The sequence below is a fragment of the Hippichthys cyanospilos genome, chromosome 4, assembly GCF_059441005.1.
Source record: "Hippichthys cyanospilos isolate Australia breed blue-spotted pipefish chromosome 4, RoL_Hcya_1.0, whole genome shotgun sequence".
Classification (NCBI taxonomy): Eukaryota; Metazoa; Chordata; class Actinopteri; order Syngnathiformes; family Syngnathidae; genus Hippichthys; species Hippichthys cyanospilos.
In genome coordinates, this window is record NC_142372.1 from 812,075 (window position 1) to 835,473 (window position 23,399).

Consider the following 23,399-nt stretch of genomic DNA (forward strand, 5'->3'; position numbering starts at 1 on the left):
GTAATTGTCACTCATCGTACTGAGCGGACTTACGGCGGTGGGCGAGTTGCATTCGCTGACCGACTGACACGTTTCCGAGGCCTCGGATGACGCCGAGCTGGACGACTTCTGCCGGGACGATCAAAAGAAAAAGACGTTAGGCCGGAATCAACAAAGGAAACGTACAACATAACAATACCGATAACCAAAAATTGTTGCTGAATAAAGTACGGTTTTACCCACTCCAAAATCACTTGTGTTCAAAAATGGATCAATCCAACTACTAGAGTTCAATCAATTTCTTTGGGGTCGTTTTGAATGAAAGGACTTAATTTTTGGGACCGTTTTGTGCAAAACGGGAAAATAGAAATGAGACTCACGTTGACGGCCCAAATTTTGGGGACGGTCTTGTGCACAGCAAGCGGGACAATAGGTTTGAATTGGCCCAATTCGGTGACTGTTTGACCCAAATGTTTTTTTGGGACCGGCGTAGGTTATTTAGCGGCGTATGTGTCAACGAGTAAGCCAATTGGGGCCAAACACGAATGGGTCCACTGCTCTAGTTAAGCCAGTTTCTTTGTGGTGGTTTTCCATTTTCGGGACGGAAAATGGACCCGAGCAGAGGTTGGACCCGGATCGGGCTGTTTTTGTCGGGCAAATGTTCGCGTCGCACCTGACTGGTGATGTCGGAGGGCATGGGCGAGGGCGGCTTGGAGTAGACGTTGGCGTCCTGAGACACGAAGCCCGAGTCGTGGGACGAGACGCTGCTGAGGCGGTGGGCGGCCACCCCCCCCGCCGGGTGGCACGGCGGCCCGCTGCGGTAGCGATACGAGGACGAGGAAGAAGAGCTGGGCGAGTGGGGCAGCGAGCCGCCGCCGCCGCCTCCCCCGCCCGGCCCCCCCCCTCCGCCGCCGGACGAGCGGGAGGCGCTACTGTGGCCGCTGTTCACGCTGCTGCGGGGGGCGGGGTCACGCCGCGTATGATCGCGCGCCACGATGGGCGAGCGGGGCGCCGGAAAGAGGGCGGGCGCGGCAGATACAGAGAGAGCAAAGTTGTGTTTGTGCGCGGGAGGGGGAGGAAGAGGGGAGAAAACAGGGGGGGCGGGGGGAGGGGCCAGTCAGATCAGGAACGTTCAGGTCATCGCGCAACACGTCCGTCCGCATCAAAAGGCACGCTCGGGAAGACGGCAAGTGCGCCAAAGTCCTCAAAGAGCCGAAACGTACGGGCAAAGCAGTCACGGGAATACATTTGGACGGTGGAAGTCTTTCGATGACCAAGTAATGCTTTCCAGCCATTGTTTCAATTTCAAATGTAAAAGTTGTTTATCGTTTGCGTCCAATCACAATGATATATTGGATTTTGTTTTTGCTGTAGGAATGAAATCCTATCTCCCCTTGCCCACTGCATCTACACACGCCGCAACACACATAAACATGACGTGACTGACACTTTATGACAGTAAGACATCATTGCATCCCATGTTAACGCACTGGGAGGTATGTCAAGACATGTTTGTGGACGCACAATATAGGACACGTTGAGGACAGGGTCGCGCTTTGCACCTCTTTCCACAGACGGGCACGTCAACATTCATCCGCCGGAACTCCTTCAATCCCAAATACCGCACATATACGTATTCCTTTGGCCCTCAATCAAGTCGCGACTTAGGTACCAAGTAACGGATGGCTCGAGTACTTAACGGAGTCGAGAAATCCATGACTTCGGGTCCTGAAAAATACGGCGAACTACGGTACGCGCCTGGGATGGAATGGCACCAAAATACGTCTTTGGGATGGAAGGAATGGCCTGTCGACGTTTGTCACCCGCTCCGGCGCGAGGTCGTTTTGAAGGACGCCGTCGATCGGTTGCGCGTATACCTGCACATGCTGCTTTTGCGTGAGCTGGAGCTGCTGGGCGAAGAGGGCGGAGTCTGATAGGACCAGCTGTAGTCGGACCCTTTGAGGTCCTTGATCACCTGAGGCCGCGCACGCACACCTTTAGCCCGCGCGTTTGCGCGCCCGCGGGCCAAAGGCGTCACCTGTTCACTGGCGGGGGGCAGCTTGTGCGGGTCGGCGGTGAGCGCGGTCAGGTCGTCCATGATGGCCTGCAGGTGCGTGATCTCCCCCAGCATGGCGATCTCGCCGTTCTGGAGACAAAAGGAGTCGGCGTCCGTCGCCGCTTTACGCGCGGAAAATACCAGGAGGCGCGTATATCGGCGCCGGCCGGGCGCGACCGACCACCACGGGCTGCAGGAAGGCGCCGAAGGTGCAGAATCTCCCCCTCTCCTCCACCAGGGCCCGGCGCACGGCCTGCTTCTCCATCTCCTCCATCAGCAGGCACATGTCGGTCACGTCCTGCATGGCGCTGTCCAGCTGAGGCTGCAGGTCGCCGCGCCCTGCCAAACCCAACGTCAAACGGGCGAAAGCTCCAGAGTCAAAGAGTCAAAGAGCTCCAGAGTCATGCATTCGGAGCCGCGCTCCCGTCGTCCCTATGCCATCTATTGCTTATGGAGCGGGCGGAAGGACTTTACGCGCGGGGTCGGTCAACGGGGACGAGTCGGTCAACGGGGACGACTCCAAGTAGCCGCGAGATGAGTGGGCTCACGCAAGACGGGATATCGCACCCGCCAAGGAAATCCGGCCGGATGGGCCGTCGGTGCGCCGCGCGCGTCGGGACCTTCTCCCGAAGGCCGCGCCATCTTGGGGTTAGGCCGCGCGCGCGTTGCAATGGTTAAGGTTAGCGACTAGGACATGCATGATGTCATTGAGATGCCGATGGAAAAAGCCCCCGCTGAGTGTCAGATGTGCGATTGTGCGTTAGAGAGTCCAAAGCTGCTTCCGGGTCTTTTTCGGGATTTCATCCTCCCAAACCAGGTGATGGTTTTTGCCTTGCAAAAACCATGACGTTTCATATGGAATCGAATCCGAATTGTGTTCTTTTCAAGTCACGATCGGTCTTGGCATCGATCGAAAAAGTCTTGTCACGTAATCATGAGGGAATTTGTTTTTTTTCCCCCATTTTTCTAATAGCACTGTCCACTGTAACGATTATCTCCGCGCGTTCTCATCCGAGCAAATAGAATGAAAGGTCTTCCTTCCTTGTATGTTATTTGTGAAATCTTCTAGGTTGACTAAAGCTGGCATCGTCTTTATTCTTCAATTCGGATATGCTAGAAAGCTCTTATTTTGAAGCATTTTCTATGAGGACGCGCGACTTTACAACATAAATCCAGAATCTGTTTTTAAATCAACAAAATGAAATATTTTAAGGTTTTTGGTTGCAATTTGGTTTCTAAAGAAATGACGTTTCTTATCGAACTTAATCCTAATGATCATATTTTAAACTTTTGATTCCTTTTCGATGTATTTATTTTCCATTCTTCCACAAATATTTTGTATTCTTCATTTCTGACTGAAAAGTTTGACTGAATCATCCGATTGTCTTATCGCGGCTCCGTCTAGTGATAGTGGATGCATAATGTAACCCCAGCCGTCGTAGCTTCTATTCTATGCCCCTTATAACGCAAATATATGAAAACGGTCTTAAAATAGGCTTCTCATTGAAGGCGCGCCTTACGCTGCGGGAAATACGGCAATACCGTGAAAGGAACAGTGCTGTTTTCTTTTCGAATCAAGAGCAAATTAGTTGGAACGTGAAGCAGCCAATTGCTAAATTGGGACTCTTTTGCAGTTTCTATTTTATTTATTTTTTTACTTTTTGCGTGCAATCGTGTTAAATGTAAACGTGTTAGCTAATGAGTGCATTTTCCCTTCCATGCGTTGCATTAAAGGATGCGGTAAAAGGTGAGAGGCCCACACACTTACCCTGGATCTCTATTCGAGGTCGGCCAGAGAGGCGTGTGATTGGGGGCGGCAAAGCGGGAGAAAGAGAGCCAGCACAAACTGTCATTAAGCGTTAGTCGGCACACATCACAAGTTAGAGAAAAAAAAACAGACATTTCCTAACGCTTGAATTGCACACTTGACTTGCGTGCACGTTTGGTGGCAATTGTTTTCTGCCTGGCAACTGACAAGGAAAACAAAGTGGTGAGGGGAAAAGGCACCGCCGCTAGGTGGCGCCACCTACCTACGCCTTCTATCCAAAACGGCACGCGTCACTCATGACTTCTGCTTAGGGCAATTTCAGTTGACTTGTATTTTCTTTTGTACGGCCGTGTGCATTTTCTTAAAACTTATATATTGACTTCATTCTTTTTGTAGATGGGTTCCATTTTTTTCAAATCAATCATAAATTCAAATAATTCCATATACGAAACTTTACAATTACCGTCGTTATACGTAAGAATTTCATGACCGCCACTACTGCTGATAACGGAAGTTGAAAACGGAAAATGAAGAAAGGAAAGAAAAAAGGGGGGGAAGACAAAGAAGAGTCTGAAGAGAAGAAATAGAAAAGAAAAAGGCAGAAGGAAAAGAAATACAGTATAAGGAAGAAAGAAGAAGAGAAGCAGCAGATAGAAAAGATAAAAGGAGATTCCGAAGAAGACAAGAAGAAACGGAATAAAAGGAGGAAGATAAGGTAAAAAGAAGGAAAACGAGAAAAATCCAGAAGCGGAGGGAGGAAAGGGTGGAAAAGATGAGGAAGGAAAAAAAGATGCAGAATCAGCAGAAGAAAAGACAAAAGAAAAAGCTGGGGCGGCAGACGCAAAGCAAGAAAAAGAAGCACGATGGAAGCGGCCCAAGGATGCCCGCGCCGCAAAGGTCATCCCCGCGCCGCAAAGGTCATCCCCGCGCCGCGAAGGTCATCCCCGCCTCACCTTTGCGAGCTTTCTTCTGGAGCTTGACGGTGTCCGACGACTTCTTCTTGATCTCGTGCCGCGACCGCTTGTACTCTGGACCAAGGCGGGCGCCGACAAAAAAGCAACGTTCACAAATCCCCGCGAGTCCGAAAGGGCCCGCGGATACTTTTTTTTTTTCTCCTGTGAGTCAGGTACTTTTTGGAAATGGCACGGCATCCGAAAAGGCGCTTTTGCACAACCTTTGGCGTGGTCCTTGTCCAGTTGGTTGGCCGTCTTCTTCCAGTCCTCGATCTTGTCCTGCAGAGGCACGATGAGGCTCTCCATCAAGGCGCTGTCCGCGGAAAGAAAGAAAGGGCGGTCGCCGTCACGGCCCCGGCCGGATCGCTCGCCGGGCGCGGGCGGGCGGGCGGGCGGGCGGGGCTCACTTGGTGAACTGCCGGAGTTTGGCCTCGATGCTGCGATGCCTCATGCACATCCGGGTCAGGGCCGAGCCGATGTCCCTGGTCGCCCCTGGGGACGGGATCGCTTTTCAAACCGCGATGCCTGGTTTGGGCTCGTTGCCCCGTTGTCGCGGCAACGAAAGCCCCTCCCAAACCACGCGCGAGTTGACGAACCGCCGCGAAATCCGTCGGGTTCAAAATAAACACTCATGGACTGAAAGCCAAACGGATAGCGCTCAGTCCCCCTACGACCCACGCTCGGGTTAGCGTATTTTCCGCGCTATGATGCGCACCTTCGGCGAATGGTCCGTTTTCATATATAGGGCGCGGCGCGTTACAAGGCGCGTAGAATAGAAGCTACACTAGCGGCTGGCTTGCAACATGCGGCCACTAGATGGAGCCGCGCTAAAGGGAATATCAACAAAACGACTGTGAAAAATGGGGGGGGGGGATATCTCTTCATTACATTAGGACTGTTGGGATCGGGGGGGGGTGAAACATACGGCCCGCGGGCCGCGAGATGATGATCATGGAAAGTGTAAAAATGAGCCCAATCATTTGTTTTCAATGAATGAACAACTTTGTGATAACTCGTCACGTAAGTCCACAAACAAAGGTTTTCAAGTTGTCGGGGTCATCCAAACCCCCCAAAATTGGCTTGTTTTTTTGTCAGTTGTTCATCGAATCCAAATTGTCGGGTCGCCAGGAGAGGAGGAGTGTTAAGTCCAAACGTTTGAGTCACTCGAAGATGAATTTGATAACCTCAAGTGGCAAACATTTAGTACACACTTATCCAACAATTTTGGAAAGAGAAAGTCTTGACGCCGGCCGTGAACGGGGTTGTCTTATGGCTCGGTCATTCGTTGAACCCAACGCTTTTCCTAAAAAGATGAATTTGGCTCCGTTTTTGTGGGGTTATTTTTGAGCCAACTGTTTTTGCAGCTTTGCTGGATTTGAGCGCGCGCACGTGCTAGCTGCCGACCTGCTAACAGGCTAACATAAACACGGGCGTCTATTTTTGGCCACGTCGCGGAAAAAGCGGAGCGCGAGTGCGCGCCATTCCCAAACAAGGCTCTGCGAGTCCACCAAAAGGCCCGAAGCCGACCCCGCTCCTCACTCGCGCCGCCGCTAATGTACACAGCGGAAAAAGTCGGGATTCCCTCGGTGGACGGCGGAAAATCAAATCCCGTACAAGATCCGCGGTTTGAGACCGGACATTTCTTCGTTCATCTCCCGACAAGGTCATTTAAAAAAAAACGGATCCGACGTTTTTGAAGACCTTTTGAAAGAATCCGCCGAATGGCAGGTGTTTGCCAATTGTTTTCATTTTTTGATGCATTTGACTTATATGCGTAGAGGTCTATATGGACATACGTACTGGATATACTTATAGGCCTTTTGATTTTACACAGAACATTTTGTTATCGTAAAGTCAATACAATGTTTTACCGTAAATGTAGAAAATGTTTAACCGTAACTTTTCTGGCAACCGAGTTGCTCCTTTTTTTAATTTTTTTTTACATTGTGTCTATCAGTATCACACACACTCACACGGAGCGTTCCCGTGATCCCCAGAAAAGTGCTCCATTCATAATTAACAAATTCCTCCCTCGCGCCTCCCGATCTACCCGGCAACCATTCAATAAAGCAGAACCACCGCCGCGCACACAAGCGCGAAACGACACACACACGGCCATACATATTGATATATGCGTGGCAATCGGTGCCGCGCGAGGAACTGGAGCCGCCGCGGCAATGACGACGACGACGTCGGCGCACGTCCCCAAAATAATAGGGGAAAGAGCGAGAGAGAAGAAAGAAGCACTTAAAAAGAGAAATGAATGAAGACGGAGACGGATGTGCGGGAGCCAGACAGGAGGAAACGAGAGGGCTTGTCTCACACATTTTAATGAGCTCGGGGAAAAAAGAAAAAAAAGAAAAAGCTGGGAAAAAACAAGCACTGCGGCTACTGCCAAGTGTGTGCGTGCGTGCTGTACATGTTTGATGTGGCTCTCGTTTATGATGCCGCTCTTCCTGTTTGGATGCCATTAACGTGCCTTTCAACGTCAGCGGGAGATCGACAACTAGATGAGGAGATGCGCACGCACGCACGCACGCACGCACATCTGGAAGGCAGTGTGTGCTTATACGATATTATCGTATATTATATACGAAAATCCCATCCCTAATTGTGTTGTGATGTAGATTCGGAAGCTTTTGAAGTGTGATCCAAAGCATACCACATCATGCGTTCGTAATTGTAGATGTTGTCGCAAGTAGATTTGCTTTGGCGCCATCCAGGGGCGGCATAGTGCAAAGGAAATACAATTGAAAAAGGGTTTCATTTTGGACAAAAGTAGTGCTTTGCCACAATCACCTTCAGGTAACAAGATCGGGAGGCATACACACACGCCTCACATCTGGAACGCAGCAATGTGTGTGTGTGTGTTTCTATGATATGATTGTGATCTGATCTGCAATTGAGAAGTATTGTAGATTAGGAACTTTTAAAGCGTGATCCAAACCTTTTGGTGCCGTCTAAGGCCGGCAGAGTGCAAAGGAAAACAAGGGTGTGGAGACCATCCTCTTTTGGATAAAAGTAGGGGTTTGCCGCCGTGTACAAGTACCTCTGGAGGCATGTGTGTGAAAGCCTTTTAGGGGTTGCGTGGGATTTGAACAGGATTTTTCAGGTATCCAACAAACTAAATGCCTTTTATTGCCGTGAAAGGAACTGTACATTTCCCTTTCAAATTAAGAGCAAATTAATTGGAACACAAAGCAACATAATGCTAACGTCGTGTCCTCGTGACTCCTTTACAGTAACGGCATTTTTTTAAGGATGCGAATTGTCATTGGTGAAGTAAATTGATCTCGATTTTGTTTGATTCAATTCTTAAATTGTGAGATTAGCAGTATTTTTGAAGAGGAAATCAGTAGCAGTCAGGGTTAACGCGAGAGCAAATAAGGTCTGGGTTGCCATGGTAACAGCCGTCGGTAGCGCTTCCACCCCGTCTCTCGTGGTGACACAGCAGCAAGCGGGAGACAAAAGAGCGAGGCCGCTAACCAGGCGCTAGCTGCTATAAGGGAAAGCTAGCCGCGCTAACGAGGCCAGCCGGACCTGGACGAGACGGAATTATTCATGAGGCTCAGACATCCCGATCCGGACCGCGTGGAAGCATCCCAGACACGGAAACGGATCGCTCCTTAGCGCCGGAGAGCTATCGTTGTTAGCTGGAAAGATAACGCATGAACTGCACCCCGCATTTCCATTAGCGGTCAAAATGTGATGCAAAATTGGGTCCCCCTTTAACACGGAATTGAAATGGCGCAGTCCAGTAAGCTGTCTTGTCACTTGAAAAGTCTCTTTTGGGTCATGCCATCATCAAATGAGGAAATAATGATGAGATACCCGCGTATTTGCAAAGCCCACAGTGAGGTGCCACTCCATGTCCTTTGCCGCCGCGCGGTAGCGCTAGGAGATCTGTAACTACAAACACCTCTCTGTCCGTACTCTTCAAAACAATCAAAAGTCTTTTGTCTTCCTTCCTTGTGCGTTGTTAATTATTATGTGTCCTTCTATTTCCGGATTCGCGATTGAATATATTCGGACAAGCTTTGAGCGGATGACTATCGGCGACGCGAAACTGTCGGAAACTGTCGGTAACTACTGTCTGTAGTTACAGATCTCCTAGCGCTACCGCGCGGCGGCAAAGGACATGGAGTGGCACCTCACTGTGGGCTTTGCAAATACGCGGGTGGTATCTCATCATTATTTCCTCATTTGATGATGGCATGACCCAAAAGAGACTTTTCAAGTGACAAGACAGCTTACTGGACTGCGCCATTTCAATTCCGTGTTAAAGGGGGACCCAATTTTGCATCACATTTTGACCGCTAATGGAAATGCGGGGTGCAGTTCATGCGTTATCTTTCCAGCTAACAACGATAGCTCTCCGGCGCTAAGGAGCGATCCGTCTCGTGAGACGTTTCCGTGTCTGGGATGCTCACACGCACAAGGGCTTACTTCTATCATAGTGGGGACATGCATTTCCTAGCAACCTGACCCTAAACAATCACCCAACCTCAAGCCTTCACCCTCAAAAAGTGGTCTGGACTTGCGGTTCCCACCATTTGCAAAAATCAAGGGCGCGGGCTCACACACACAGTTTTGTTTTGTTTATTTTGTGATGGGGACATCCCATTGACAAGATGCACTTAGGTCCCCACAAAGGCACTAAAACCCAGAATTGGGTCCCCTCTACGTCGCAAAAATCAAAGGCGGAAGAGAAGGGATAAATGCATCTGCCTGAAAGCGTCATATGAGGGGCTGGAGGAAAACACGCATGCATGACGTGATGCGTTCAGGTCTGCACAAAGACAGTAAAACCCAGTTAGGTCCCCACTATGTAGCAAAACTCCAAGACACATCTGGCCAAATGCGTGTGCGTACGAGGGGCTTGGGGGAAACACACGCACGGTCAAACACATCCCACGCACGCACACCCTTACACAACAATCGAGAGCAACGTTTTGACGTTTCCATCATCGAGAAGCGTGCGGACGCACGTTGCCGTGACAACATAAAAAATGATGACATCATCATCACCGCCAGGCAGGCGGGCGGCGAGCGCTGAGTCACACACTGCAGTGTTCTAAATATAGCATTGTGGGTAACGTAGTCTGGGCCGCCGTTGTCTCGGCGCCACAAACGCAGGAAGTCCGACCCGACCGGACGGGAACCGCCGAGGTCGGATCGGCGCTGCTCCGCTGGCGCGGATTTAACGTTTGTCGGAATAATGCGACTAAAGAAAGGTCATTGATTTTGGCAAGCCTTCCGTTCCGTGAATTGATTTGAAAGGTTATCCATCCCCAGGACGAGCGGCCAACGCTACGGGTCTGGAGAGACGTGTCAAAAGACGCATGGGGTCACGCCTGTCCTCCGGGACCATTATTACGCTACCGGTCATTTATTTCGATGAAGTAAGTAATGAAGTCATTCATTCCGGAGTAGTGGCTGGGCGTGCGTAACGCAGCCGCTAGACGGGGCTGCGCTTAAGTGAAGGTGACGTCTACAGCCGTCATTGGCGGTCGATGGGTTAACGGGCTTGCAGTAGTCCGGTTCACTGAGCGTGGGAGCGTTATTGCGGAACATCGGGTCAACGCCGCTGTGAAAAAGGCGCCGCTGCAAAAAGTGAAGTGGCGAGGGAACACTAACCCCGCTGATAAAAAATGTCGCATTCTTTTTTTTCCTTCTCCATTGGCGTTGGCTTGAGCGTTCGCACCCGGGCGGGACGACTCGATGGGCGCGCACGCTCGCGCGGCCTCTCGTCTCATTGAACGCAAGCGTCCGGGCTTTCCGCTTCCCATGCTCATTGAAAGCCCCGGGGCGTGCGCCAAACAGAGCTGGTCTTGTCCGCTGGAGCCGCAGGACAATACCGGATTGTGACGTGAGGAAACGTCCTTCCAGAGATGTGCAAATGTGCGGCCGCGCTGACTAGAAATAAGATGATCATCTCTCAAAATTGGATAGGTATAGCTAACCTGTATCCATTTTAACATCAACAGAAGAAAAAAGCAATACAAATCAACTTTCAACAACTGGTCATCATTTTTTACAGCGTTTATACGGGTTACGGCTTAGTCTGAAATCGAAAAAAAAATTACCGCGCGCATCAAAGTGCTTGAAACTAAAACTTCTTGGTGGCAAGACAGACGTATCAATCGCCATTACAGAGCCCTTTGCTAGCCAAAAGAGCAGCTCGTACAGACCGAGCAGTCCCCCCCCGCTGTCATGGAAGGTGTCGTGGCCGGTTTTGTGACGACGCCGGTGTCCAAACATCGACTTGAACAACAGGAGATCTCTTGCGTCTTTCCTGCTCTGCTCTCAGCAACAAGGCTATTTTTTTCCCCTCACTTCACTTGTTGCCCGGCAACGGCGCCGGCACACGTGACCCAGCCCGCACGCGATTGGCCGATGCCGTCGTGTCGTGTCGGAGACACAGAAACGAGCACGCCATGCGTGCCTGCGTGCGTGCCTGCGTGCGTGCGTGCGTGCGTGCTCCTCTATGTATTCACTTCTAACGCCGAGCATCGTTAAGCGTGGCGCTGCATTTTTTTTTCTCAAGCTTTGCTCCAAACACTTGCAGAATTTAGTTACTTAACTGCAGACGGGGGGAGGCATTTTCAGAATCGTAACAAGTAGTCGTCATCCGACCCAAAAGCAGAATTAAAGCCACATTATGTAACGATGCACCCCATTTATGTAGTAACACAAATGCAAAAACAAACATACCATCATTCATCATCTACCGAGCAACGGAGCAACAGAGGTTGATTCAATTGCCATCAACATACTGTATCAACCTCCGGCATCAAAGCCAAATATGTCAAAAAGGCCCCTAACAGCATTAGAGCTAAATCACGTCGTCGTCGCAAGTTTGGTTTCAAAGTATTAAAAGGATACTGCACGTCAGTCGTTTGACGCTAACGGAACAACCGTCGATGGTTTCAAATGAGCGTAACACTCTGGCTCATTTCTGTGGCTGACAAAGCGCCCGTTCGAGGTCAGGGCGCCGATGACATTTGCCGCAGGAAAGGCCAAAGGCCGCAAGAAAGAAAACAACATTTTGACGGTCTCACCTCTCGTATTGGTCGCCATGTCCGCCACCTTCTGAAAAGCATCCAGGAAGGCCACCGCCGCCAAAACCGTAGTTCTACAAAGACACGCAAGCATTTAGTACACCATAGCGGGGCCAAACATTTCATCAAATCATCATGCCAATCGCGGTTAAATTGCCGTGTGGCCACTTTGGCGAGCTAGTCAGCCGACCGCGAGGGGGCGACACGTCGTAACAACACCGGGCGGATATCGGCTTTGACGAATTATCAAATTCAATTATCAATGATACGAGGGAAAAAAAATCTGACATCGACTTTGACCTCCTGGCCGGTAGCCGGCGCTACGCGGCGGGTTTGGGAACCGTCGTGCGTCGAGGAAGGCTTTGTTTACAGTCATCTGAAACGCTATCCGTCATTGTGTAATCGTATCCAGTGACTTTCAGATCTGTGTCACGGAGGATAAAGAATACATGCCTTAAACACATCACTAAACTCACCTTAGCTGTGAATGAAGCTTTGTGGCCTTTGCGCTGAAGTCCTCCCACACTGGATAGGAGCACTGGTAACACACACACACACACACACACATTAAACGTCACGCATAACACATCTGATTTTCAAATCATATTGGATTCAATTGTGTTTGTTGATTACTTCTGATTGTGTATGCACGTCCCATATATCACACGCTCACACACTGTGTGTTAACTAAGTGGTGGTGCCATGTTGAATTGTGACATGTTGTCACATCTGGGGAAATTTCAGCTCCTTAGTGTCAAGGGTTAAATAATACACGCAAATAACAAAAACAAGGAACACACACAATTAACACACACATATTGAATATGTGGAGTAACAAACATACATGTAGCGATAACGAGAAACGCACACAGACACACACACACACAACAGCATCAAAGCACTGCTAATGAAATTCCGCCTGCCCCCCCCCCGCCCTCTGCTGCTATCTCACCCCCCAGCTGCAACCCAGATTACATTACACTTGATCCACGCTGACCTCTGAACCCCAATAAAACGCCTGCAAATTGACAGTGCGAGTGTGTGTGTGTGTGTGTGTGTGTGGTGTGTACACGTGTGTATCAGATGGTGTCATCAACTAGGCCAGAAAATAAAAAGAAAAAAGACAAAAGTACCACCAGGAAATATAGACAAAAGGCGCCGCTGGAGTTGGTGCGCAAAAGCGTGGGGGCGGAGCTTACGGCGACGACGTCACAATCGGCGAAACGCTTTGATGGGGCCCGTTTGACGTGGCATCATCCAGGCCGGCCGGGATCCCGGTTGTACCAAAGGACGCTCGCTCCCCCCTCCCCCGCTTGTTTGAAGCGCTCCACAGAGATGATGAAGTGTGGACGGGAGATAACGTGAAGCCGCGCCCACATCCTGGGACACAGACAAGCGCGACTCCCTGCCTCATTAGCATATCTGACAATACAATAAAAGTTGTCCAAAAATAATCAATAAACAGCAGTAAGGATTGACCGGGGTGGCACGGTGGACTAGCGGCTTGCTCATCTGCCTCTCAGTCCGATTTTTTTTTCTTCCGTTATTGTTTTCATACACGTCAAAACGCAATTGAAATTCACGTGGGTTCGCTGTGAGATGAGCTTTTCCTTTGGCCCGCTCCGCAAAAGCTCCTCCTCCTCCTCCTCATCTTCGGCTCGTTAAAATGTTTGGCCGGTTGAGGACAGGACAGAGGATGCTGGGAGCCGGCCAAGATGGCCTCTTCTCTTCCCTTGGCTTTTGTGAGGCCCGTCAAAGCTTTTCTCGTCACGCTCGGCCTCAATGTTCCTCTTGTTTGTCTCCGCCGGCGAGAAACTTCTCCGTTCTTCCTCCGTTAGCATAGCGTTAACTCGGGAGCCTTTATGAATTTTCTGACTGTATTGAACTCATTATTAAGCCTTCAGTCAGCTAGCATATTGCTAACCCATCATGGAAAACGCCATAGGCAGGCTAACAAATAGAACAACTTGCAAAAGCTAACGCTAGCAAGGGGAGCTCGCGCCGCTGCGGTAAATGGATGGGGCTAATTGACGCTAATGATAGTCAAATTTATCATAAAGTGGAAAGCAAGTCGGGGTGCCGGTACAGGAAGTGAGGCATGGTACTTGATGCTAATGTTTGCTTCATTTTACCATTTGTCAAATTAAGCATGATGTCAGCCAGCTCAATACTAACACAAGTGGAAACGCCACAGACAGGCTAACAGTGAAGTTGCGGCGTTGTAACATTCATATTCTTTGTCCTCTGTGAAGCATGACTATTATCGGGGCTAAATGAGAAGCCGTGACCTTCTTCATGTACAAATAATTTGCATGTCTGCCTTCCACTGCTCCCGGGCGGCCAAGGCATCCGCAGGAGCGGCACAATGTCCAGTCAACGCAAGCCAAAAAGGTAACAGAAATATCTGCCAACACTTCATTTTATTAGCACGATTAGTTTTATTGAGCATTAAGATTATTTTTTTTTTTTTTGGGGGGGGGGGGGGTGATTTGCCACTTTTGTTAGCATGAGATGAAAGACAAATGTGTCCTCACTGTTACAGAATCCATTTGAAGTCAACACATTTGGTAGACAAAAAAAAGGATCCTCAATTTGATGAAGTATGAAAGCTGTGAAATGAGCTTCTTTTGAAACATGTGAATTGGCGCGATTAGACCCCGAAAAAAAACGGGGGGGGGGGGGGGGGGGGGCAACAACGAGGCTAATCCCTTCATTTCCCTTTCGCGGCTCTTTGCGGGATTTCCTCTGTTTGGCTTGCCGGCCGCAGGCCAAACAAAAGAGACAAAAGAGACGTTGAGCTCCCGGTCCCAAGCGAGACGCCGACAATCGGGCCGACGAGTGGCGAGCGGGACATCGGGGCGAGAGGGGCAAAAGATGCTCGCCGAGATCAACCTGCCGCAGTTGTCCCAAAATGAAAATGGCAAACGGAAAGCACGGCCGTTCGGGGACACGTGGATCGAACACCCGCGTTTACCCACACTTTCCTAGATAAAAGGCCCGCATTCAGATATCAGCTCAGGCACCGTTCCTGCCAAAAGGTTTCAATACCCACAATTTTCCCAATTCAACATTTCAACACCCGCATTTTTCCCGAGAAAAGTTTTTATGTCCCAGACGTATACCCATTGAACACTTCCAACGGCCACATTCAGATATCAAAACTGGCACCATTCCTGCAAAAAGCTTTTCAACACCCACAATTTTCCAAATTAAATATATCGACACCCGCATTTTACGTCCCAGGCGTTTCCCAATGAACAGTGGTAACTTTGTTATATTTAGACGCCTGCCATTCTGTTTTCAGAGAAGGCGCTTTCTCTGCCAGCCTTTTTTTTTTTTTTGGTCCCTCACTCATTCGCTCACACACACACACACAGTAGAGTAGATATAAAGCGTCTTGTGTCACATGACTTGCGGCTTGCAAAGGGGAACAAGAAGAGACAGTGAGGAGAAACAGGCCCGTTTTTCACGTCCCCAAACGGAAGGATCCTCTTCCATCGGAGCGGCAAAACAAGGAAAATGGCCGAATGGCTCCGACGGCTTCAAAATATCCAAGATTTGATTTTTGAATGCCGCTGACTTTCTATTTGGCAAAAAGATCGAGAAATAAACTACCGCGATTCCCCAAATGGAAGACGGCGGTTCTCGAAGCGGGGTCCCCGGGTCTGCAGGGGGTCCGTCAAATCGTTTGGCTTATTCATCAAACTTAGATATTATTTCTTTTATTTGATTTGAAACGGTGAATGTATTCATAACTCCTCAATAGAGTTGGTTGCTGTGTCAACCTCGCTTGTCAAAGTTTACCGGGCGGGTCGGGTCCTAACACCCCGATGGGTTACCTTGCTTTTCAAGCCATGACGGAGCAGGGTAACCCATCGGGTGTTAGGACCCGCCCATCGAATTTAGACGAAGGAGCCGCGACAGTGTGTCATGAATTAAAAGTGTCATTAAGTCACTCGTTCAATGCCAGGGACGTCTTTTCACCTTTTTTGAGATAAATGTTCCATTATTTCGTTAAAAGTGTCATTAATTTCGTTAATTAACTCAATGTGTCATGAACTCATTCAATGCCGGCGACGTGTATTCACGTTTTTTAATAGTCCGGCCATTCAATCCTAAATTCTTAAATATGGATTTAAGTACTGTATCTGGAAATGAATGTCCTCGATGCCTCAAGTATCAATTTAGCGCTTGGGTATCTTGGCTCCAATGTCCGGACGCTTAAAAAAAAAAAAACGCCGGCATCGGATGAGCGTTAAATGGCACTCGAATCGTCTTTTTGCCGGCCGTCTCACTGGGTCGCGTTTGGCTCCTCCCATTACGGCGAAGGCGGGCCGCGCAAATCCGTGTTGAAAGCGCACGCCGGCCGTCCAATAGCGTTGGCGGAAACGGCCGGGTTTGTCGGCCCACTGACCGTGACTGTGACCCCGTGTGTGCGTGTGTGCGGATAACGCCCGGCCTCCGGGGATACGCTGGCAGACATGCCTTTGTAAACACACACACACACACACGTTAAAGGGTGAGATTTATGAGCATAGGGGAAGGACTCCAGCAAGCTGTGTGTGTGTTATGTGTGTGTTCAAGTCGACACGGCACAAAAGAAAGCCGGCAAGGTTTGCATGTTTGCTACACACACACACACATGCATTTTATGGGTGGAGTGTGTACGCCGACAGCAAAGAGGAAGGGAGGATTGCGATGGCAGGCAGGGGGGAAGTAAAAGCGACATTTTTCAACACACACTGCACATCCAAGCTGCTCATGTGATTTTTTTTTTTTTTTTTTGCTGGGGGGCAAACTGCTTGAGGAGGAAAAAAATGTCCATTTTTTTATTTCAATTTACTATTCAGTAGTCGTTTGGGGTTTTTTTTAGATTTTTGTAGTCATTTATCAAATATTTTATTCTATTTCAAAAAAACGATTATTTTCTCACCAAATGCATAGGAGTTTTCTCGGTATTTGGTTGGAGACAAATTTTAATAAGTAAAACGTAAGTGAGAGGAGAACGAAGCCTCGTGAACCACTTGTTGTATGTTATCAGTCCTAGAGATGGCGCTCGGTTTAATGCTCGTGCAATGCATTCAGTGTTCAAGCGGGAGTGCTGTCAAGAAATTATTAAAAAATGAAATAAAAAACAATCACATGCTTCGCAAGGCTTCGCTTTGCCATTGCTAACACCCACCCCAAATTATCTTGGCACATATTTATTTTATATTCAATTGAATACATATATTAATTTGTTCAAATATGAGACAAATTCAAGACAAATTTGAGACAAATTCAAATGAAGAAAATAAAAATCATAAAAGATTGGAGAATGAAGCCTCGTGAACCACTTGCTATGCTTTATTAGTCCTATGGATGGCGCTCCTGGTTTAGCTAGAGGCTGGCGTAGTGTATTAACTCCCAACGCAGCGTTAAACCAGGAGCGCCGTCAAGAGATGAATCCAAAAAGTGGATTAGAAGTCAATCGCATGCTTCGCGAGGCTTCTTTTTCCCATTGCTAAAAAAGACGACCTATTTATTCGATGCATTCAATCGAATACATGTATCATTTTGTTCGAATAAGACAAATGATTTTTCTCAGTAGTTGATTAGACAAATTCAAATGAATAAAAAAAAAAACCTGTTGGTGTGTGCGCTCGCGGCGCGAGAGATGCTGTGTCACGGTTGTCCGTGTCGCTAGGCAACCGGGCCACGAATGACTGCGCGAGTCTCAAAATGGTGGCGGGAGGAGGCGGGATTCACCTTCACACCCAAAGATGCTTCGTGGCTGCAAAGTGTCTCCATGGCAACCGCTCGCAGCGCACACAGAGACCTGAGGGCAGACGGAAAGTCTGGCTCGGGACGTGCGGGAAAGAGCCGACGTGCCAATTTCACATATGACCTTTATGTACTTAAAAGAACTACTGCTGGCAATTTATAGGATTGTTTATTTTTAACTCTAAAAACAAGAAGTCAAAGTTACATCAGCGAGGGACTTTTCCCATTATTCGCACACGTTGTACCGTAGACTCCTATTTGGGTCAATTACACCCAACAATCGAAAAGTAGTTGGTCAAAAAGAACCCAATTTGAGTTATAATAATAATAATAATATACCACCGGGGTCAAATGGAGGCAACCATCTCAAACATATGGGGTCGGGTCAAAAACAACCCAAATTTGGACCCATTTTTCAGGGGTCATTTTGCGCAAAGTAAAACCCTCCTCTTGAGCTGAACTATGTTTTGAGCGTAACTTTTTTTGAGCAGCCGAATGAAAAACGACTCTTGAGGAGCTGCTGCAAACCACGACTCACGCCCAGAACCTCACATCCCAAAATCCTACCCATGCAAGTCTGACACCTGATGTCAGTGACTAGGCCACGCCCCTTAAAGGCTAAACATGCACTCGTTTTTCTTCTTGCATTCTATTCAATTCATTATGTTGCATTAACAATAATACCGAACAAATCAAAAAGCTCATGAGACAAGGTCTGTAAAACTTGGAGGAGATGAGCAGAGGATTTTGACGATTGCTGCACACTTCTGTCAAGTGTGTGGCATCACATCCATCCTGTTCTCATTAACGGGCGCTGACTGCGTGTGCACGCACGCACGCACGCACGCACACAGGCATGGCGAGCGCGTGACCTTTACAAGCATCTGTTTCCTTTTTTTTCAGGGGAAACGTGCAAAGCAAAGTTGCTGAGGAAAGAGGCAATAGGGCCTCCTTTCAGACACCCGAGGCTACCTTGACTTTACACGCTTGTGATTGTTTTCTTTTCAAATTAAGAGCAAATGACCCAAATTCAAAACTCATCTATAAGACGCGCCCTTTATTTTGGCCTCAAATTCTGCTATTTTCTATGTTAGCGTGTAAAGACACACTTTGGCAACAATGTCAAAGCTACAGCAAAACAGAATCAATCTCCTAAACTCCTCATATTTTCTTCATATTCAAAAATGATAGATTTGTTCCAGATTAAATTAAGTGCGTATCATATTTCCCACACTGTAAGAGATCAGTGAACGCAGCCCAGCCGTAACTGGAGTTGATTTTACCCAGCGGTTTTCTGACAATTCCAAATGTAGTATTCTTTCTCGAGAATATTACAAGCACCATATCTCTATTAATCATCAAACGTTCATATTTTTATTAATCGTAAAAATGTCAGGGTTTTCATTCATTGAAAGCGATTCCACTCATTTTTACACTTTATGTTACAAAATCATCTCTCAAGCATCCGAAGGAATTCTATTTGAAGGCCAGAAGCGGCCCGCGGGCCGTATGTTTGGCACCGCCGCCTCAGACAGTGCGAGAAGCTCATCTAGATAACGCCGGCTTGCTAGCTGGGGGGAGAAAACCCGGGTGGGGCGCTTCTAGGTACACTAGCGGATTTCTGACATCAAAATGGAGTCAAATGAAAAAAACGCAAACGTTAAAAGTTGACGTGATTGTCAGCACGAGCACGGATAGAGATAGATGCTAATATGCTAATGAGCCGTGATCCATTGTGGCCAGATTTTCCTTAACTTGCTGTAACCAAGCAATGACTCGAGTGGCTTCGTTTTTAGAAGCGGCTTGAAATGTAACGGTTACGTTTTGGCAGACAACGCGCAAAGCTAAGGCGGACGATGATGCCGGCTTGCTAGCTCGCTAGCTTGCTAGCTGCCGGCCCAGGCGTGGAGAAAAGTCAGCGTCTGCGCGGTGTTATGTCATCTTGCAGAATTTTGACATGACAAGTCAAACGAATGAAAAAATATACTTGAGCAGCAAATGTCCTGGTTAAATCTCGGAGCAGAGTGGAGACGGCGTGGGGATGCGCGCTAAGATGCGCTCACAGCTGCACACACTTTGACAATAATCCAAAGATCGCGTATCGCCTTTCGCTACTGGGGAAAATACTTTATATTGGATCCGAGCCCACTTAAGTACTTGAGTGCTTTTAGTATGCGCCGCGTGCTGCTCAAATCCAAGGAACATTCAGACGAACAAGTGATTGCTCACATTTATATGTGTGTGGTATTGTGATGTTGGCTTGGCGCTAGAAAATATTTGGAGCGCCATAAATATTACAAATAGTGTTATGTGAATAATATGAATCCCATCACTGAACGTTATTAGGTTAAAAAAAAAGCTAAGCAATGATGCTGAAGATGTACATTGCCATTTACACACACACACACGCACACAAAGAGGATGCTGAGGAATGACAGCCCAGCCTCTCAAAGCCACACAGCAGACAGAGGGGTTTTTATTGGGGGGGGTCTTGCTCACTGACGAATGGGGGGGAGGGGGGGGGGGGGGGGGGGCTTCTAACGTCGTCATGAAACAATGATAGGAAATCAATCAGGTCGCGGGGTGAATGAATGAATAAAGGAGATAAATGCATAATGCGCAGGCAATCAACACTCTATGCTTGATGAGCAATTAAAAAAATTCATAATGACGTCAGAAAACAAACGCGTGAATAATAAGGCCATTTGGAGGCATTTTGGGCTTCGATTCAGCTCAAGGTTCTTCCCAGGCGAGGGGGGGGGGCGAGGAGGGAGGGAGGGGGGACGAGGAGGGCTACATGTGCAAAGCACGGAAAACACACACGCACGTATTTACCTTCATATCGTTGACAATGGCCTGAAAAAGACCCCCGAGGGCCCCGCATTCCTTCTCCACGGTCTCCATGTTGGCCAAGTCCACCATTCGCACACACGCGCGCGCGCGCGCCCGAAAGCGCGCGACCCCCAAAAATAAGAAAAACGAAAAAAAAAAAAAAAAAGGTTATTTCCAAGGAGATCTTCGCTCCGGGTTTCTCCCTCGAGCAGACACGAAGAAGAGGAGGAGAAAGAAGAGGAGGAACTACGCGACGACCGAAGATGCTCTCTCGCTCTCGCTCTCTTTTTCGCTCTCTCTCTCTCTCTCTCTCTCTCTCTCTCAACATTCACACGGTACCGGGACACGCACGCGCATTGGCGCAAAGTGGATTCGTCGAAACCGGAGCCGGCGCGTTCGCAGACAGATACAGGCAATGGATTGACGGCGCGCGCGCGCGCGTGCGCAGTCGCAGCCTGCGATTGGCCGCAGAGAAGAGGGTGTGTGTGTTGGGGGGTGGGTCACGTGGTCATTCGCGCACATCCACTGTCACTCGTTTGGGTGTCATTTTCAACACGCTATAGCACGGCTGGGGGGGGGGCAGCTCCGGTTTGATGTGGCCCGCCCATTTGCTCATTCGAATTTCAGGTTTCTGGCTAAAATAACACACAACCGATCAGCCCATTCCGGATCCAAATGTGCTCATTTTTGAGCAATTGTTTTTATTTTTTATTCGAGCCATCCCTTTGGGAAGCACGCTCCAAAAAACAAGAGCTTGCTCAAAAAAGAACTCAATTGTGGGTCAAAAACCTTTTGGGTTGTTTAGTTCAAAACAAAGGACTTTTTCACTTGTACCCTCGAAAATCAAGGGGGTCGGGAACAACCAAATCGGGGGTCGAAAAAAAGGACACATCCGATATCAGGGTCGATTTGACTTGACTTTTTGGTTTGTTTGGTCGAAAAAGAGGGTTTTGTGCAAAGCGAGCCAGAAAGTTGGGTCGGCTCGACCCAATTGCGAGGGCCGTCCTCTTTTGGCCCTAATCGGCTCCTTTCTAACCCAACCGTTTCCCGAGCGTACGAAGCAAGCCATTTTGGGCTGAGGGGTGTTTGAAGTTGTCGGAAAGCTGGCTCAAACTTGCGCAATCAGACGCGAGGTCATCGGTCACACTTATGATGGGATCATTTCCAAAGGGATGGCGTCGGTCACTTGTCGGACTCGGCTCCCGGTCCGGCGTCCCTAATGAAGCGTCCGCAGACTCCCGTCTTTTCGCCGGTGGGCGCGTGGCTTCCTTCCTGCGCGTCTGCACGTCAGCGGTGGAGCGGGGGAACCCTAAATGGGGACGGGGGGGACCCTCGTTTTCCTCACCCGTCCACCTTCCTCGCGCCCCTCCTCCTCATCCTCGCTTCCAGAATGTAGGTCTGTGCTCGCCTACAGCCATCAGCAACAATCAGTTCTGCCCCAGTTACTGACGCATCTCACGCACCCAACGCGCGCGCCACGTCACAACACACACGCACACACACACACACAGTGATGTACACGATATGCGCACGTACACGTTGGCGAGACTTCGGCAAACCTTTGAAGCCGATCATCACACTGACCCACTGAGGATTCCGCTGTGCTATTTTGATAGTTCAAATTAGAGCATACGCACGTGCGCACACACGATGTGCAGAAAACACAAGGAATCATTCATACATACAGTATATATGTATACTGTTTACACAGTATATGCAGTACCTCCTCGGGATGCTTCTCACCGACGTTATTTCACGTCAAAGTGTTAAATGACAACCATTGATATCGTATGGCATGTAACTAACTATCAGAAATACAATGGTTATTGGAAAAACGATACGTTAAAATATAAAATGTAAATAATAGACCATTCAATTCAAAAATTCACAAACAGATTAAAAAACAGCACCAATAATGGTAAAAGTTGAAAAAGATGACATTTCTAAATTCAAATCAAATCAGATGTCATCGGGTGTCTTCGCACTTTTAGTGAATACAAATAACGTATTTTTATTTTCTCCGGATTTACGATTTTAAACGGGATGCATTCCGATTCTCAGCATGCCACCCCTCAGAATACAAGCACGAAGTACAGTGTTCAGCTCGTCAGCTTTGCAAAAATGAAATCACAAAACGAAGTAGTGAACTTGTATGGGGCTTGCAAGCGGGAAAGGCTCATCGGCGTTGGACGTCGATCGTCATCCGTGGCAAAAGGAATCGGGCGGATGGAAACCTTCCCACGCCACGCCCACGCCCACGCCCACGCCGACGCCGCGTCATTGTCGCCGAGCGTGCTAATTGTGTTTATCGACCGAGGAAGGATACGAGCGCGGGGGGCCAGCATCAATATTCATCCAGGTTCAATTATTGAAGAGATAGCCTCCAAACAAAAGGCTTGCTCGCGCCATGTATATGCGAGGGCAAACGCCAGCATTGCCCGCGCAAGTGTGTTGCATCCCGGGGGAGCTGATTAGTGCAACGTTTGTCCCACCGCAAAACATACGCGCGCCCAACCCCCACCTGCCTGAGCGCTGACAAAAAAAAAAAACCTCCTGTATACATTTCGGATGGTCCGTGCAGCCTAACTTCAGCAAATCAAAAATATGTCAAATGTAAATAAATGTGTATATGTGTGAACGTGAATAGGGTTGTATAATATATATACATGAATATATAAATCCATAGATCAATATCTATGCGCGTACATATATGCACACAAGGGGGCACTATAGTACATCCATAAGTGACAAGAGTGTCACAACTAAACTGCAGTCATGTTTTTGATTTTTTTTAGCAGTGCATAAAGAATACATACCTGTGAGTATTTTCTGTCACCATGTGTTGCTGCACTCTTTGTGTTCATTCACAGAAAGCGGTGCTTCACAACATTTCTTAATCACGAAGCCCCTTGTGAAATACGGTATATGCATCTAGATATATTTTCAGTCAAGTGTTCCCGAACCAGCGCAAAGCATTGTTGGACCAA

The 23,399-nt window shown here is 48.4% G+C and overlaps 1 protein-coding gene across 8 annotated transcripts in view; it reads right to left on the minus strand.

The window, feature by feature from the left end:
• The window catches only part of mtss2b (MTSS I-BAR domain containing 2b), a 28,677-nt gene extending 7,860 nt beyond the window's left edge, over nt 1-20,817 (minus strand). For 2 of the 8 annotated variants that reach the window (XM_088412623.1, XM_088412629.1), the window contains exons 1-12: nt 20,416-20,817; nt 12,294-12,355; nt 11,818-11,891; nt 5,164-5,248; nt 4,978-5,069; nt 4,757-4,831; nt 3,804-3,812; nt 2,217-2,374; nt 2,018-2,125; nt 1,857-1,954; nt 653-932; nt 34-108 (exon numbers count right to left, since the gene is read on the minus strand). In XM_088412623.1, the coding sequence (XP_088268749.1) occupies nt 34-108; nt 653-932; nt 1,857-1,954; nt 2,018-2,125; nt 2,217-2,374; nt 3,804-3,812; nt 4,757-4,831; nt 4,978-5,069; nt 5,164-5,248; nt 11,818-11,891; nt 12,294-12,355; nt 20,416-20,502 (1,203 nt within the window). In that variant the 5' untranslated portion in view covers nt 20,503-20,817. Of the gene's footprint in view, nt 1-33; nt 109-652; nt 933-1,856; nt 1,955-2,017; nt 2,126-2,216; nt 2,375-3,803; nt 3,813-4,756; nt 4,832-4,933; nt 5,070-5,163; nt 5,249-11,817; nt 11,892-12,293; nt 12,356-12,450; nt 12,724-20,415 lie in introns of those variants that run through there. The other 6 variants (XM_088412625.1, XM_088412630.1, XM_088412624.1 and 3 more) reach the window with 5 other exon arrangements.
• Between the last annotated feature and the right edge of the window lie 2,582 nt (nt 20,818-23,399).